Source organism: Cucurbita moschata, unplaced genomic scaffold, assembly GCF_002738365.1.
Source record: "Cucurbita moschata cultivar Rifu unplaced genomic scaffold, Cmos_1.0 Cmo_Scf00008, whole genome shotgun sequence".
Lineage (NCBI taxonomy): Eukaryota > Viridiplantae > Streptophyta > Magnoliopsida > Cucurbitales > Cucurbitaceae > Cucurbita > Cucurbita moschata.
In genome coordinates this window covers 102,422-117,562 of record NW_019268524.1, presented here as the reverse complement: position 1 = coordinate 117,562, position 15,141 = coordinate 102,422, and the positions used below count along the sequence as shown (strand labels likewise).

Genomic DNA, 15,141 nt, shown 5'->3' with positions numbered 1-15,141 from the left:
TTTTTTTTTTTTTTTTTTTTGTCCTCTCGGGAAAGGCGTTTGTAATGATTCTCTTCAACTGCTATATACACAATTTACATCTCTTTACCGCAAATGAAAGGAGAACTGTCTCCTAAATTGTCGTGGACCTTGAGTCCATGAGTATTACGTGATTGGAACCTGCATTGCATCATGAATGGTTTTGAGAAATTGGTTTGGGATGGAATATCAGTGGACTGGATATAAGCATATGCTAGTTTTGAACGCAAAGAATTAAATGTAATTTGCAACAACGTATAGTGTCTTTTTCTTTAAACTCGAAACTTTTGTGACCGTACTCTTAGCGCAAATCATATATTTTGTTTTGGATTACCTTGCTATATCTTACTCTCCTATCACATTATTTTCCAGATGAACAAATGTACTGGAAATGGGCTTGCAATTGGGTTTTTCATTGTAACTGCTTGTTTAGCAATAGTTGCAAGAGTATATTTCATGGGGAAGTCCAGGAACAGTCACTCCGGATCAGTGGCTGATCTTGTCAGGCGTGGTCAGCTAAGATCTGACAGAAGAGGCATGTATGAATTAAATCTTTGAATGCTTTGTCCTTTCTACTTGCTAAAATGTCATGTCATGTTATGTATTACTTGTTTCCATTATATTCTTTTAGTTTTCTCTATAATCATCTTTTCTTCCAGTTCCAAGCCTTTAAAATACAACGATCCCTTTAACAACCCATTGGTGAAGGTTGACAAAAGCAATTCGTCGGTTGAAATGTGCGGAAAGGTCTATCGGTTGGCCCCAGTTACACTTACCAAGGAGGAACAAAGTATTCATCAGAAACGGAGGTCCCGGGCATATCAGTGGAAGAGGCCAACCATGTTTCTCAAGGAAGGAGATTCAATTCCTCCTGATGTTGACCCGGATTCAGTTAGGTGGATTCCTGCAAACCATCCTTTCGCAACAACAGCTAGTGATATTGACGAAGACTTAGCCCAGAACAACGTGTACCAAAAGCATGGTGTTCCTTTCCGTATTCAAGCTGAGCATGAGGCTCTGCAGAGAAAGCTGGAAGCACTCCAGAATGTGAGTACCTCTGAATCTCTGATACTTTGTACTGGTTTCTGTGGTGTCTTCATGTTCATTCCTTTAGTTACTAAATTCATATGTATCAATTGCTGCGTGTTAATGGGGAACTAAAATGAAGCAATATTCAGGTAGACAACTTAAGACGGCTCTCTCCCCTGGTTGGTGTTTTGCATAGCAAAACTAATGAGAAATGCCAAGTCCTTTTCATCTTCTGCCTCTTTTTTGAATTTTACCAACTTATCCTCTCTTTTAATCGGCGGCCAATGGCCTTCCTAAAGATATTAATAGCATTTCATCTATTTCTTTCAAGTTTAATCCCTTTCACATTCGGTGGACACCCCATTGGCTTCGAGAAGGAGAAGATTCTATGGATTCAATTATTTGAGTCTTTTTAGGACCACTTGGTTAGATAAAAATAGAAGAGCTTTATTAGGATAAAGGTAGATTCTCTTGCCTTTTCTGAGATTCTCCCGCTTTTGGATTCTCCCACTTTTGTTACTCACTCTTAGGTGGTGAAAGTTATATGCACCTCCTTTGCAATTATTGTTCAAACTCTTTTTGTGCCAACTTGAAGTGCTTTTTAAATGCATCTTCCTTGTCTAAATTTGAGGCTTTTCTCACCCTTTTGTGATTTACTTTCTTCAATGAAATGAATTTAATTCTTCTGCAATCACAAATATCACTGAAAGATGAACTTTCTGGTTTTGCCTATATGTGAGAACGGATTGTATTCCTTGATGATTTGAATTATAACCTTCAAGAATTACATATCATTGGGTTAAGTTTTATAAATGTTCCCTTTGCGGATGCCAGCTAATGGTGTCCTTTTGATACATTCTAGTTCTGAGTATTTATTGTACATATTTAGGGATATACTAGCAACAGAAGGACAGAACTCTGCATCTGTTGGATGAATTATTCGCATGCAGTTCTTGGTATTTAATTATGGTATTTATAATAAACTTATTAAGAAAGGAAGCTAGAAAAAGAGTTGTAGGGATCCTTGAGAAAATGGAAAAGCTCTTATTTATTTATTTATTTATTGATTTAGAGGGAGAAATGGGGTGGGGAGTTTGGTTTTGGGACGAGATTTAATGATTATGCAGAAAAGAGCCTAAAAATCCAGGTAATTACTCGTAGGAAGTTTACATCTAAACGCTTGTGATGTGTAGTGGACGTTTTAATCTTCATTAAATTTTTTATTGTTCATTTGGCGCACTACATCAAGTTGTTCCTCTTCCCTCCCATCTTAAAAATCGTCGGTTTGTACGATAAATGATTACTATTTATTCTCATTTCCCGTTACCTGGGCCTTGGGTTAGATCGAGATTAATATGAAATTAATTATTCAAGTGATGATGCCTGTCCACTAAATTATATTTATGAGTCACCTTTTAATATTTATATTTACGTTTTGCGCAGGAACAGAAACTGAATAATTTATTTATAGATCCTGGAAGTGCCACGGAGTTTGAGAGGCCTTTTAAATCAAAATCCAAGACAGATGAACAAGACGAACGGAGTTTTTCTGATCACCAAGCTGGGGAGTCCAAGCCTCCAAACTCGGGACCTCATCCAAGTTCTATCGGTGGTGTTAAATCAACATCTGATGAAGCACAGAAATCCTGAGGTCAGGGTTTTTTCTGCTGTGTTCATAAACATAATCATTTTACCATCCCAACAATCTATCAGGTTCCTCTAAATTTAGAATTTGTGTATTTAAAATGCAGGCTTGCTGTAAATAGGACTATCTTTTTGCCATTGTTTTTTTTTTTTATATCTGCAGAACGCATGAAGTTAGTTGTTGAGGCGCTTACTGTATAGTATCAATGCGTGCAGACTTGTTTCCGTAGGCCATCAGTAGTGAATGTATTTCTGTGTTTTGAGGCAGAACTTTCAAAAATATGTACTTTTGTTGAATTGGTATAATCGTTCAATTCTCTGCCTTATTGCAGTCTCGATTGTAATCTGAAAATTGACTTGAACTGCTAACATTAACACATAAGATTGTTATTTGAATTCTGTAACTAAATACAAAATGAACTATGCAATTGCTCCTAATTCTCTCTTATTATTAACTATAGAAAATAATAAAAATATGAACACACGACGAACTCACTCCGCTGTGACCGCTACTGACCGTAGTTCAAACGGCTTCTTCTTCTAGTTCACAAACTTTACATCTGGATTTCGTATAGGTTTGAGCCACATGTCCGCCATTACCCTCGACGACAAGCTCCAAAGCAAATCTGGTCCCTTGGATGATAAATGCTTTCCCTTCTTCACCGCCTTCCCAATCCCATGCGCCACTAGCCACTGCATCGCCGTCAGCCTCTGCTTTTCGCTGTCCCACGCGTTCCTCTTCCCTCCGCCCCTCACCTTCAACCCACCCACATGCAAGCTCGTCACCTTGAATCTTCTTTCCTCTTCGTATTTGCTTGATTTTTCTTCCATTTCTTCTTCCTTGGCGTGGATCAGACCCACCACAGGGCCTCCCACGGCTTCGTATCGCCTTAGTGGGTCTCTTAACTGCACCACCACCGCCAGTGTGATGGATTCTGGATCTTCCAATTGGCTTGCAAATTTAGTGAAGTTGAATTTATTTATCCAGTCTTCGTACGGAACTGCACAATCCAGGGGGTGCATTTGATTTTGATCCTTTCCTCCAATTTTCACATTCAGAGCCGATACGTCAAATGGGGCTTCTTCCTCCGCCATTTCGGCCTGGATTTTCAAGGCTTCCACGCTCATTTCTTCGAGCTTTTGCAAAGAGAAGGCTAGAATCTCTTCGATGGTTAGAGGGATTTCGTTTAAGTTCCAAATTCCTGTCGAAATCCTCTCTTTCCTTCCCGTGCTCAATGCGGCCACCATTGATTTTACTGCAGCAATGGCGCGGGCAGCGGTGGAACTTGCTCCTTCCTTGTTTCTCCCTTGAATGATTGCCGAAGCAATTCCTTCGAATGCTATTTGTTCTGCTGTTTTGCCCATCAGTTCATCCGTAGACATCAATCCCATTACTTTGGAGCTCAGTTCCTCGACCCCGCTGCAAGCCATTCTCTGAAACAACTCGAATCCACTCAGCGACTGTGTGGAGGATAAAATGAATGGTTTCGATATCTGCATCGCTAGTTTTGGAGTGTCCTTTCTTGAAACTTGGGTGTTTAATGGATTCATGGCGGCTAAGTAGCCTCCATCTCTGGTTTGAACAACGCAGCCCAGCCCCTTTCCAAGGTCTGGAAGGTACGATTTGGATTCAATTTCAGAGGAATCCTCTGTTTCTTCAAGTTGGTAACGACGGATTTCAGGGTAATCGAGTTTGCTGTCTTTTATGTATGAGCCATCCCCGTCTTCTTCCTCGAGCATCTGCAGAAATTCCCTTGTTACGTTTTCTTCATCAGCATCAAGCCTCTGCGAATCGGATTCTTCATCGTTTTTGCCCAGATTTTCATCTCCCATCATTGATTCCAGAGCTTTTATTTGCTGTGCAATGGAATCGAGTTCCGATAATCGATTCAAATGAGCCTGATCGTGTACAACCTCCTTGACTACCTCGCTTGAAGTCGACTTTTCTTCCACGGATTTTTCAGATTCTTCTTTGTCCAGTTCTTCCCCTTTGTCCTGAATCTCAACTCCTCTGTCGACAACTTGAAAGTCTGGGAGATCGAAATCTTCAATATTCGGTTCTTCTGATTTCTGAATGGACGGGGGAGTTGACGGAATCGGTGCTGGTTCATCTAAGTTCAGATCATCCATTCCTGTATGATCTGTTGTCTCTCTTGTTTGCGATGGTGTCCAAGCTTCGGTTTGAGCAGTTAATCTGGGACTAGGAACGCTGAAGGAGGTCTTCGATTGCTTTCTCCCGTAAGATTTTCCCGATTTGGATTCCTTCGGCTGAGCTTGACTGTAAATTCCAACTCCTCCGTCTTTCTCCATAATCTGGAAGCCTAATTTGACGACGAGTTCTCCTCCTTTAGCTTTCCCCGCCAAATTGAAGCTTATATCCCACTGTCGAACTCGCGTTCCTTCGCTACTCTTCTCCATGGATTCTTCAATCAGCTTACTCAAATCCACTGCACTTCTTCCGAAATCAAGCTCTTGAGCATCTACAGCGAAAGCGTAAATCCAAAACGGACGAGGCTCGAATTTGAGAGGCTTTCCGTTACCAGAAGTGCAATAAACATGAGATTTGAGGAACAACGTCTCTTCAAAATCCGCAGTGCCTTGCGAAACCCTAGACGGCATTGTGTTGACTGCTCCATCTTTGGTCTCTTTCTTCCTCACGCAAACGGAAAGTCGAAGCCCATTCATGGAGGCGGGAAGGCCCTGAACGGTGACGACTTCAACAGAGAACAAGCAACTAATCTTCTGCATTCCGATGTGGGCGAGAGCTCGAATAGGCTTCCAATTCCAAATCCCCTTCTTCTCGGGGGTGGCTTCATCCAACTTCCTCAGCTCGGGCTGATTAGAAGAAACCTTGTTTGGTTGGGATTGGGAGTTATGATGGTCATCGAGGTTGGGGCGGGAACGCCATGGCGAGAGAGACATACGCCGGGACCGGGGCTTGTTGATTGTGTGGATGGCCCCCACATCTTCAGAAGAGGGAATAGAAGGAAGAGAGGTCCGAGGAAGAACAAGCGAGGCTGTTCTTCGAGTAGTGGAGGAGGTGTGGGTTTGGTAGAGCGTTTGGCTGAGTGCCTCAAGCTCCTGGAGAAGGTGGGTATTGGAATCCCTTGTTTCCGGCGTGTCGGGATGAGTGGCCATTGATGAGGTTGGAGCCAAAAGTGCAGGAGGAGGAGGAGGAAGAAGAGAAGCAGATAAGAGAAAAAGCGAGGAGCATGGAGTGTAAGAGGTGGAGATATTGGGAGATACGATAGGTGAAAGAAAGCGGCGGGTGGAGCATGGAGAGCCAGGCAAAATTTTCTGGGCACAAAAGCTTGAGCGACACACACGGCTTCTTCTTCCATCTTCGGGTCCCTTCTGCATTCAATGCCCACTGTCTTCTCGCTCATTCCTCAATCATTGCTAATTTTCAAACTTCAACTGCCACTTTAATTTTTAACCAATATTATCACTAATCACAATTAAATAACAACTAACCGTCGTCATAAGATAATTAATGCTATAACTAATTACAATAATTTTAACACTATTCCATCATAATAAGTATACTTGTTTTATTTTTTTTTTACAAATTTTAGTATTTGAAATGGGGTTAGAATTAGAATTATATGATTGAAGATGTAAAATTATGAGTGGGGGATGAGACGGGGGGAGAGAGCGGGTCAAGTGGGTAAAAAAAAAAAGGTTAAAAAAAGAGCTGAATTTTTGGAAAGAATTGGACGTAATTGGTACGAGAGGGTGCATAAGTAGTAAAGGGTGAAAGAGAAAGAGAGAGCGAAGAAGATGTGGAAGATGGAAGAGCACGAGCCGCCGCAGCAGCAAATGAGGCGGGGAACAGAAGAAGAGAAGGGTTCGGTGGAAGAACTGCTGCCACTGGAGAGCAGTCCTTACGTGAAATACAAGGACTTGGAAGACTACAAAAACAAGGGGTATGGGGTGGAGGGCCATATTGAGCCCAAGCCCATTCAGGGCGGCGGCACCGATGCCCCCACCTTGTCCGGCAGCGGCTTCCCAGAGGTGGCTCCAGCCTCCATTGACGCCGTCACCAGACAAGGCCTTATCCACTGATATATGCGACTCTATTTTTTTGACAACATATCCAATGTGTTGAGTTCTTTTTTTTTTTTTTTTTTATCATAATTCTGAATTAATTTGAGTTGCAAAGTCATCCATTTCTCTCCCTCACCTCACCTCACCTCTATAATTTTAAATAACTTAAAATATGAAAATTTGATTCCATACACCTTATTTAAGAATATCTTTTCACCTCTTTAGGTGCTGCAATAAACATTCCCATATAGCCGTATAAAGGTTGCATGCATGAAAAAAATGAAAAAAGTAACCATTAAGTTCACCAACTTTAGAGGGTACAAATGACAAATTTTATAAGTATTCGGACTTCTAATAACCGATTAGATTTACGATTAGGGCTAGTTGGCCAATCCCTAATCGTCCCAAGTATATATATATATATATCAACAAACTAAAAATAGTAAATCGATGATAATTTAATATTAATAACAAAAAAAAAAAGTTTATTATAAACAACAATAATACAAATAGCATATAGTCAATATATGATTTGTGTAATGTACTGACATCTATTATATGACATATTAATAAGCTATAATAATAAATATAGAAATGTTTTGTGAATGATAGACATAAAGATAATTTATGAAATATGGTTGCTAATAAATATAAAATTGTGTATCAATAATAGAAAACTATCATACACATATTATGTGCATCGGTCCATTAACAATAGTCACAAAAATAAACCTAAAAGTTATCTATTAATGATACACTTTACCCATAAATAATAAAATGGTCTACAAATGAACATAAAAATTATTTATCAAATTATCATTAATTGACATTTACCAATAAATAAAATAAAAATAGTTTTGAAAATTTGAGTGTGAATGGGCCCTACTAGCATTTTCCACATTAGAATGCAGGCCTGTAATCAAGGCCCAAATTGTAGTGTGAATGGGCCTACTATCATTTTCCAGCTTAAACTGCAGGCCCGTAATCAAGGCCCAATTTTGAGTGTTCATGGGCCTTAGTAGCATTTTCCAGCTTCAAATGCAGGCCCGTAATAAAGGCCCATATTTTGAGCGGAATAGGCGTATATAGCGTAAATGGACTGACTTCGATCTGGACTTGTAGATCACTTCGTGTTGAAGATCCTTTCGGTGAAATCCGCAGAAAAATGGCGTTGATGAAAGGAGAGCCGCTGGTGAGGAAGCTCGCCGTGTTCGCCAAGTATGTTGTTCTTCCGGGAGCCATGGCCGCAGCTCTCGTTTACTCTCCTCCAGATTATGCTTACTTCAAGAATGACGATAAGTCTTCCAAATAGGATTCTTTCCCATTCTTCCACCTATCGGTTCGTCTCGATCTGCCTTCTCTTAGGGCTACCGATTTATAATTTTCCTCGTTATGCTGTTCTCTTTCTAAAATTTTGATAGATGATTTGGTCTGATTGTGGGATATTTTTACGTGAACGAACGTGTTATCTGCTATTGAGGAAATGCTCGTCGTGTTTGCAATCAGAATTGATGCTTTGTGCATCTGATACTCGTCGATAAAAAAATTGATACTGTTTTAATTGATGAATATGTATTCGAGATTTTGCTTAAGACGTATTTGAATTTTCTCTACATTTATTATCCTGCCTCGCATAACTTCGACACGAACTATAACGTGATAATTCTTTTCTTTTTTTAATTTGAATTTGAATTTGAGTAGGCAGAATAAACTAAGTTTGAACTTGATGAAATAAGTAGGCTCTATTAGATTCAACATACAAGGTGTTTATCTTTTTATAGGATCGCCATAATTGATTGTGTCGTCATCTAGATTACCAGCCATTTAATGGGCGTATTAGTAGTTGATCTCCCTAGTTTCCTCATTGATTTGCCTCTTGAACGTAAGGTTGCTTATTTTCGATAATAACCCCCCGGCACACTCAGGAAAAGAAAGAGCCTTTTCCTACAAACCAGCCATCCCATTGCCCAGGGGGTTTAAATGCTGAGTATCTTTGCTGCTTGATAATTCCTTGATTCCTGTATGGGTTTCAAACTATCACTTAAATTTGCTGAAAATGTTTGAGAATCGCGTTCATTGCTATGTAAGCATTAGAAGCTTTTGTCTGGTTTATTTTCTTCCATTCGATAAAATTGGAATTGGAGTTGATTTTCTGTTTTCTTGTGGTACAGGACCGTCTGATCATGTAGGCTTGCATTGGCAGATTTGTGTTCCTCTTTTGTTGATAATGGTGTGTAATGGACTTACTGCATTATGTCTCAATAATTAGTCATTTGTTTTACTTTTGGGGCTTGGTCTTCGGAGAAAGAACAATGAATTGTTTCCTTGAGGAATACTCAAAATGGGAAGTATATGTTTCCTTTGCTTATTTTTTCCCCTCTTCTTGCCCTTGATAAATTTGAAGAAATTTTGTGGGCTATATGTCCATGGAAGTGGTGACTGAAGTGGACATTGAATGGGATACATACATACCTGCAAATCTCATATGCTTGTATGATAATGGCACAGTTGTAAAATGTTGGAAATGTGGATATCCCATGATCACACCAACAGATATATTCATTCACGCAGAATGTATATTTACCAACCCTTTGGTCCTGTCCAGTGTTAATTTGAAATCAGTTTTTTGACCTTTACTTGATCCCAGGGCACAAGGGACATGATGACTTGACGTCATCCTCACCTTCCACCAGTGTTATTAAGTGATTTTTAAGTCAAATTACTACTGTTGTTTTGTGTTTGATTTTTCCCTCGGATCGTATACTTTAGTTAAAAGTTTCAAAATGTTTTTGTTGGGACTGCCATCAATTCTCTTCATGTCCCTCTGCTTAGCATCGATATTTCATAGCATTCCTTTGGAAGAGTAGTAATTTGAAGATTTACTCATATTTTAAGCAGTGCAGATGACATTAGCTCTGTCGCCCAATCTTTGGTGCGACCTTAAGTAGAAGGAAGCTCGAAATGAGAATGACAGGTTCAGGTAAGGGGGGGAGTGGTTAATGTAATTAAGTCTTGCTGACTCCAGCAGTGGAAGGATATAACTGAATTGGTTTATGTAATTAAGTCTTGCTGACTCCAGCAGTGGAAGGATATAACTGAATTGGTTTATGTAATTAAGTCTTGCTGACTCCAGCGGTGGAAGGATATAACTGAATTGGGCCGCTGCATGAATTTGGGGCCTTAGCCTGTGTTTTGGAAATAGATTTTGAAATATTGGAAGGAATTTGTGTGCAATGATTGAGGGGAGGGGAGGGGAGGGGAGGGGAGGGATGGCATGGCATGGCAACAATAGGATAATGGGACTACACTACACTACACTGCAAACTGTGTCAGGTATTCTTGTGGCCGAATAACTCTGTTTTTTATGAATGGGTTGGGGACAAAACAACAAAGGATTTGGGGTCCTTTGGTTCACAGTTGATTCAAGATTTTAGAATCCAAACCTGATTTTGATGGCCCCATGCCGTACTCGTTTTATTTTGTCATTATTCCTGCTGCGGAGTAGATATGTCTGTTCTCTGATATATACTAATAATTCTTAGGGGCTACTTTTCTGTGCCACTCGCGTGATTCAGATTCATCACAGCTTTATTTTCTTTACTAAATGATGCTCTTTAAATTTATTCCCACCACCACCTATTGCTCCTGTTCATTGCTATTATTGAGATGAGGAGGCTGAGGGTTGGCCTAGGGCAGAGGAAGCCCCTCCTTAGTCCTAAGCCAACCCACCCACAGCCCACAGCCCACAGCCCACAGCAAGAGCATGCATGCAACCACCACTGTACCATTGCCAACTTCTTCAAACTTCAAATACCTAATCAATTGCAGGTGACGTCAAAATATACTTAAAGACGAACCTTGCAATCCCATCAATGGTGTCAAATCCAGCTGAACCTGCCCTCACCTAATTCTCGATCTTTACTAGAGCGCCCATTTATGTTTATATTCCCAATCCCAGCATAATGGGGCGTCTTGTTAAATATTTATATAAATACAAGACGCGTCTCAAGGGAAGCTGTTTTTCCAATGGTGCAAGGCTTACGTACAGAGGTGGATAATGGGTTTTAGAGAAGGGAAAGCATGGATTTTAAAGAAATATTTGGTACATGCAGACACGCAGATTGGACGCTACGCTACAGACGCATACTAGTTTACAACCACGTACTTGAGTACTAAAAAAGTAAGCGAAAAGTTAAAAAATACGAAAAGAGATGTTAAGCATCTAAAGGCCAAGATTCTCCATGGGCATGGACGATGTTGATGTGAGGATCTAACATTGTCTGATAGCCGGCCTTGGTGAAGGCGATTGAAGTTGATATGTCATGAACAGACACCTCAGCAGCCGCGGCTGGTGGTGAACTGCATTCCATTTCAAAAGACATGGGATGTTGATGGTAAGAGGGGGGGTTTGGCTGCATCTTCATCATATCCATGAAGTCTGAGTTGGCCTCAGCGGGCTCGAAATGGGTTGTAAAGCTGGCCTCCGCTTTGAACTGTTTAAAGACATCGCACTGTTGTTGTTGATGCTGCTGCTGCTGCTGCTGCTTTAGTAGTACTGTGGAATCTTGATGTGAGAGGAGAGACTTGAAGAGAATCGATGGCAGCAGTGATGATGATGATGATGATGATGATGCGGACGGAGTATACGTGTTGCTGTTGGCATTAGCAATGGGGTTTATGTTATTGGTGGTTATGGAGATGGTGTTGATTGAGATAGGGGGTGGTGGTGGTGGTGGTTTGTGTGAATAAGGGGGCTGCTGCTGCTGCTGCAACGGCTGCTCGTTCGAGGAAAGGAGGTTGGATTGGGACACGACTGAGCTTACGAAGCTCTTCAGGTCGCTTTCAGGAGGCTGATGAATCTGAAAAGGGTTTTGGAAAGCCTGCATTGCGGCTTGAGATTGACACTCTATTAGTGTTGTTGGAGTCGTCTCGAGCAACGGAGGCAAGGAGTTGGAAGTAGTGGACGATGATAAAGCAGCAGCAGCAGCAGACTCCAGGAGATAAGCGTGACACGGGAACATTGGATTTTTCTTCTCCCCATTCTTGTGAAATATTCTGCAAATAACCCATTCTTCCTGCAACCGACACAAAAGATAAATAAATAAAAAAAATAAAAAAGAAAAGCAAGGGCTACAGCACGTTGCGCCATTACCAGAGATAAAACTTAGCAGTAGTTAAATCAATCGCATCACATCAAAACTTACCCCCAAAGTAAATAATAGAAGAGGAATAGTGTAGCATTGGAAAGAGGCAGTACTTTAATGGAATATATATAACATAAGTCAACCCGGAAGAGGACAAAAGAATAGGGTTAAGCATTGCAGGTTAATAGCTTGGTTCGCACGGTGCGAGAGTGCACGTGCGGTGGCGGGGGCGAGTTCATTATTGGCATTACCTTGCAGGCATGGCGGTAAGAGAAATGGCCGTCTAAGCGGTACTCATGCATGACCCACTTGGTTTTCTCTCCACGCGGGGCTCTGCCTCTGTAGAACACCAGCGTCTTCTTCATCCCAAGTAGGGATCCATTGGATGCACTGTAAACTTCCCTGTCTTTTCCGGTGGCTTTCCAGTAACCAGCTCCGGTGGCCCTATTTGTTCTTAGCCCTGTTGGGTACTTCCGGTCACGCAAACTGTAGAAGTACCATTCTCTCTCGCCCATCTTTGCAACATCTGAAACAATCAACACACACAACAATGCATATTATTACTAAAACCCACCACATCTAGTCTCCAACTAAAGTACCCCTTCCCTTCTCTCTCCATCTCTCTCCATCTCTCTATCTCTTTGAGCTGCACATTTCTTTTATTAGAGAATACCAGTTTGTCGGCAGTTGAGATACTTTTACAGGGAGAGATAGATTTTGTAGCGTTGTTAAATGGAAAAATAATCGTAGCTGCAACCCCACTGATGCATTAGATTGAAGTTGACATGAACCTACCTCTAGCATTATGGCGACAAGAAAGATGCAACTTATGAACTTGAATTAACTTCAACTCCTCAGTTTGGACGTCGCAAAAGTGATGATTTAATAGGAAAAGAAAAACAAAACAAAAACCACATTTTCTGTTCCTATCTTAGAGAAGAAAGACCGAAAATCTACGATCACAGCAACAAAAAAGTATGATATGGAGATGGAAGAAGGAAGATTTTGATACAATTTTTAAAAACTGAGGGTGAATGTTTGAAGTTACTTAATAACGCTGCTGCATGGGTGACTAAGGTGAGGAGAATCATAAGCACAAGTGTAGTACGTACCTGGAAGCTCCCATGGCTCACATCGATTGAGGTCTACCTCAGCAATCTCCACCCCGCAGAAGCTGCCTTTGAAAACCTTTGAAGCCAAGTAAAATGTGATAAGCTCCTCATCAGTAGGGTGGAACCGAAACCCTGGGGGCAATCCCTGCTCGTTTAACTCTTCGCCATTTAGCTCGGATAAGATTTGCTCCATTGCCATCATGGTTGTCCGCAGATGTCCAGAGAGAGGGGGAGAGAGAGAGAGAAGAAAGAGTTGAGGGAAAGAGAATGGGAGGAGAGAGTGATTATTACAAAGGAAGGGTAAATTATATAGGTATGATTATAAAGCACTGAAACCAAAGTAAAGTGAAAGAAAAATATGAGGGGAAATGAGGAGGCGGAGAGATAAGGATTTGAGATTCTTAAAACGCTTTCATGGGGGCCTACAGAAACGCACCTGAAAAAGGCCTTCCCTTCCCTTCCCTTCCCGGACTAGGTCGCCAACAAAATCATATTTTTATTAATGTGTTTTTTTTGTTGGGAGAAAAAAGAGAAAGGGAATACTTAGTAGTCTATGGGAGAATGTTAAATGCAAAACTTAGGGTGATGCAGGGATTTATGCGTGCGTATGTTTTGTTTGTTTTGAGGGTAGAAGTGAGATAATCTACATGAGGGAAAGGGAGACAAATAGTGAGATCATCACACTAATTCTTTCCCACGCCTGCCAAAACTTAGTAGTCTATGGATTCATATGCTCTACATTATTATGAATAATGAAAGGACACCCATTGGACAATAATACTATCAACAGTGAAAAATGAGGGCATGGAAGGAAGAAAGAGAAGGCAGAGCCGAATGGAATAGAACTTACTAACTTAGGGTGGGGCTCTTGATTGTAATAAATGATTTGAATGCTTTGGTGGGCTGCATATGCAATGAAATCAGTCGGCGTTGCACGTGTACGTATCATCACCAAATAATAATAATAATAATAATAATAATAATAATAATAATAATAATAATAATAATAATAATAACAATAATAACAACAACAACAACAATTTATTTAATGAACACAAGAATAGTTATAACCACTGAGTGAAGTAAAAGATAATACAACTGCAACGCCAAAGATCTACTGATGCACTGTAATAGCCAAATAGGTAGGTTTACATAAGCCTATCTGGGCACCCTCTGCCCTCCTCTCGTTTTCTTTAAATTACTTTGAGCTGGAATGGGAACTCTCCACTGTTCCTCACCCACACGTAAGCCAAGCCACACCTCTTCTGCTTAGCGTTTTAAGGATTTTTTTTCCCCTAATCAATGGTCTTCGCGAGACGAATAGGAAAAGGAGACGTTGATGTGTGGCGTTGTCAAACAAGACTGTGGTCGAAAAAGTCAGTGCGGGGGCCATGAGAATTTAAGACAGTGCACACTCCCATTAAATGCAAGGGCTGCTGCTTATTAATGTGTTCACAAAGATAATATCATTCTTATTATCTTTTTCTTTTTGGCAACTGGAAGAGGAATGAATGCATGCAATTACACCCACGCACGTGCCAAGGAAGGCTTGTTTTTTGTTATATTGGGAGGATGCAAATGAAATGACAAGTCAATGTGTATAAAGGCAACAGGTTGCGTGGGGCCTCAAATTCGTCGATTTCTCGTGTTTGATTCAAATCCGAGTGTAAAAAGGTAATATATATAGACACACACACACACAAGGCGAAGGAGTAACCACGAAGTACTAGTAAAGAGCAAGGAGGAGGTTGGGTGGCTGGACGAGTGGAGCTGCAAGGCAACGAAGCAGAAGAAAAGTGAAACTTTTGGATAATACAGGGACCACTCGGCAATAATCTCATAAGGAATGATTGGGGTTTGTGTTCAAATGTTATAAAAAAAAGAATATATATATTAGAAATTCTCAATACTCATAAATGAATTGAAAACAGAAAACGAGAAGGCAAGGCCATTATTTGGCGTTCTTCGACCCATTCCGTGTTTGTTAATTAACAACACCAATGCTTACAGCTCAAAGAAGTAGGGGCAGACTAGGTAATTTGCACCATCTCTTACAAGGGGGAAAAGAAAGAAAAGGAAAGCCCGTACAAATGGGAGCAGAAGGGGGGAGGGAGGGAGGAGGGAGGAGGGAGGAGGGAGGAGGGAGG

At 40.8% G+C, this 15,141-nt stretch overlaps 3 protein-coding genes and 1 long non-coding RNA gene across 7 annotated transcripts in view; 2 read left to right on the top strand and 2 right to left on the bottom strand.

Moving 5' to 3' along the window:
* The window catches only part of LOC111446245 (protein MULTIPLE CHLOROPLAST DIVISION SITE 1), a 3,994-nt gene extending 972 nt beyond the window's left edge, over positions 1-3,022 (top strand). Inside the window, exons 3-6 of the mRNA XM_023084974.1 lie at positions 391-557; positions 678-1,065; positions 2,491-2,698; positions 2,799-3,022. Of these exons, the coding sequence (XP_022940742.1) occupies positions 391-557; positions 678-1,065; positions 2,491-2,697 (762 nt within the window). The 3' untranslated portion in view covers position 2,698; positions 2,799-3,022. The remainder of the gene's footprint in view (positions 1-390; positions 558-677; positions 1,066-2,490; positions 2,699-2,798) is intronic.
* Positions 3,023-3,048: 26 nt separating this feature from the next.
* LOC111446244 (protein PLASTID MOVEMENT IMPAIRED 1-like) lies at positions 3,049-6,020 on the bottom strand. 2 transcript variants are annotated; one of them, XM_023084971.1, is made up of 2 exons: positions 5,907-6,020; positions 3,049-5,876 (listed from the first exon to the last, which is right to left on the bottom strand). In XM_023084971.1, exon 2 carries the CDS (start codon positions 5,827-5,829, stop codon positions 3,232-3,234), a length of 2,598 nt encoding a protein of 865 aa, XP_022940739.1. In that variant the 5' UTR covers positions 5,830-5,876; positions 5,907-6,020; the 3' UTR covers positions 3,049-3,231. The 2 variants fall into 2 exon arrangements, with proteins under 2 accessions (XP_022940739.1, XP_022940740.1); XM_023084972.1 differs by having other exon boundaries at positions 5,910-6,020.
* A 1,823-nt stretch (positions 6,021-7,843) lies between these two features.
* LOC111445848 lies at positions 7,844-9,106 on the top strand. Its single transcript, XR_002710930.1, has 2 exons — positions 7,844-8,077; positions 8,910-9,106. It is a non-coding gene; the product is annotated as an uncharacterized LOC111445848 (long non-coding RNA).
* A 1,673-nt stretch (positions 9,107-10,779) lies between these two features.
* LOC111446145 (protein CUP-SHAPED COTYLEDON 3-like) overlaps positions 10,780-15,141 on the bottom strand; it is an 8,952-nt gene continuing 4,590 nt past the window's right edge. The window contains exons 2-4 of one of the 3 annotated variants that reach the window (XM_023084829.1): positions 12,995-13,897; positions 12,134-12,408; positions 10,780-11,813 (exon numbers count right to left, since the gene is read on the bottom strand). In XM_023084829.1, coding sequence (XP_022940597.1) covers positions 10,953-11,813; positions 12,134-12,408; positions 12,995-13,196 — 1,338 coding nt within the window. In that variant the 5' untranslated portion in view covers positions 13,197-13,897 and the 3' untranslated portion in view covers positions 10,780-10,952. Of the gene's footprint in view, positions 11,814-12,133; positions 12,443-12,472; positions 12,652-12,994; positions 13,898-15,141 lie in introns of those variants that run through there. The other 2 variants (XM_023084831.1, XM_023084830.1) reach the window with 2 other exon arrangements.

Coding starts and splice junctions, on each gene's coding strand:
- LOC111446244 (XM_023084971.1), bottom strand. CDS start 5,829: ATGGCCACTCATCCCGACACGCCGGAAACAAGGGATTCCAATACCCAC.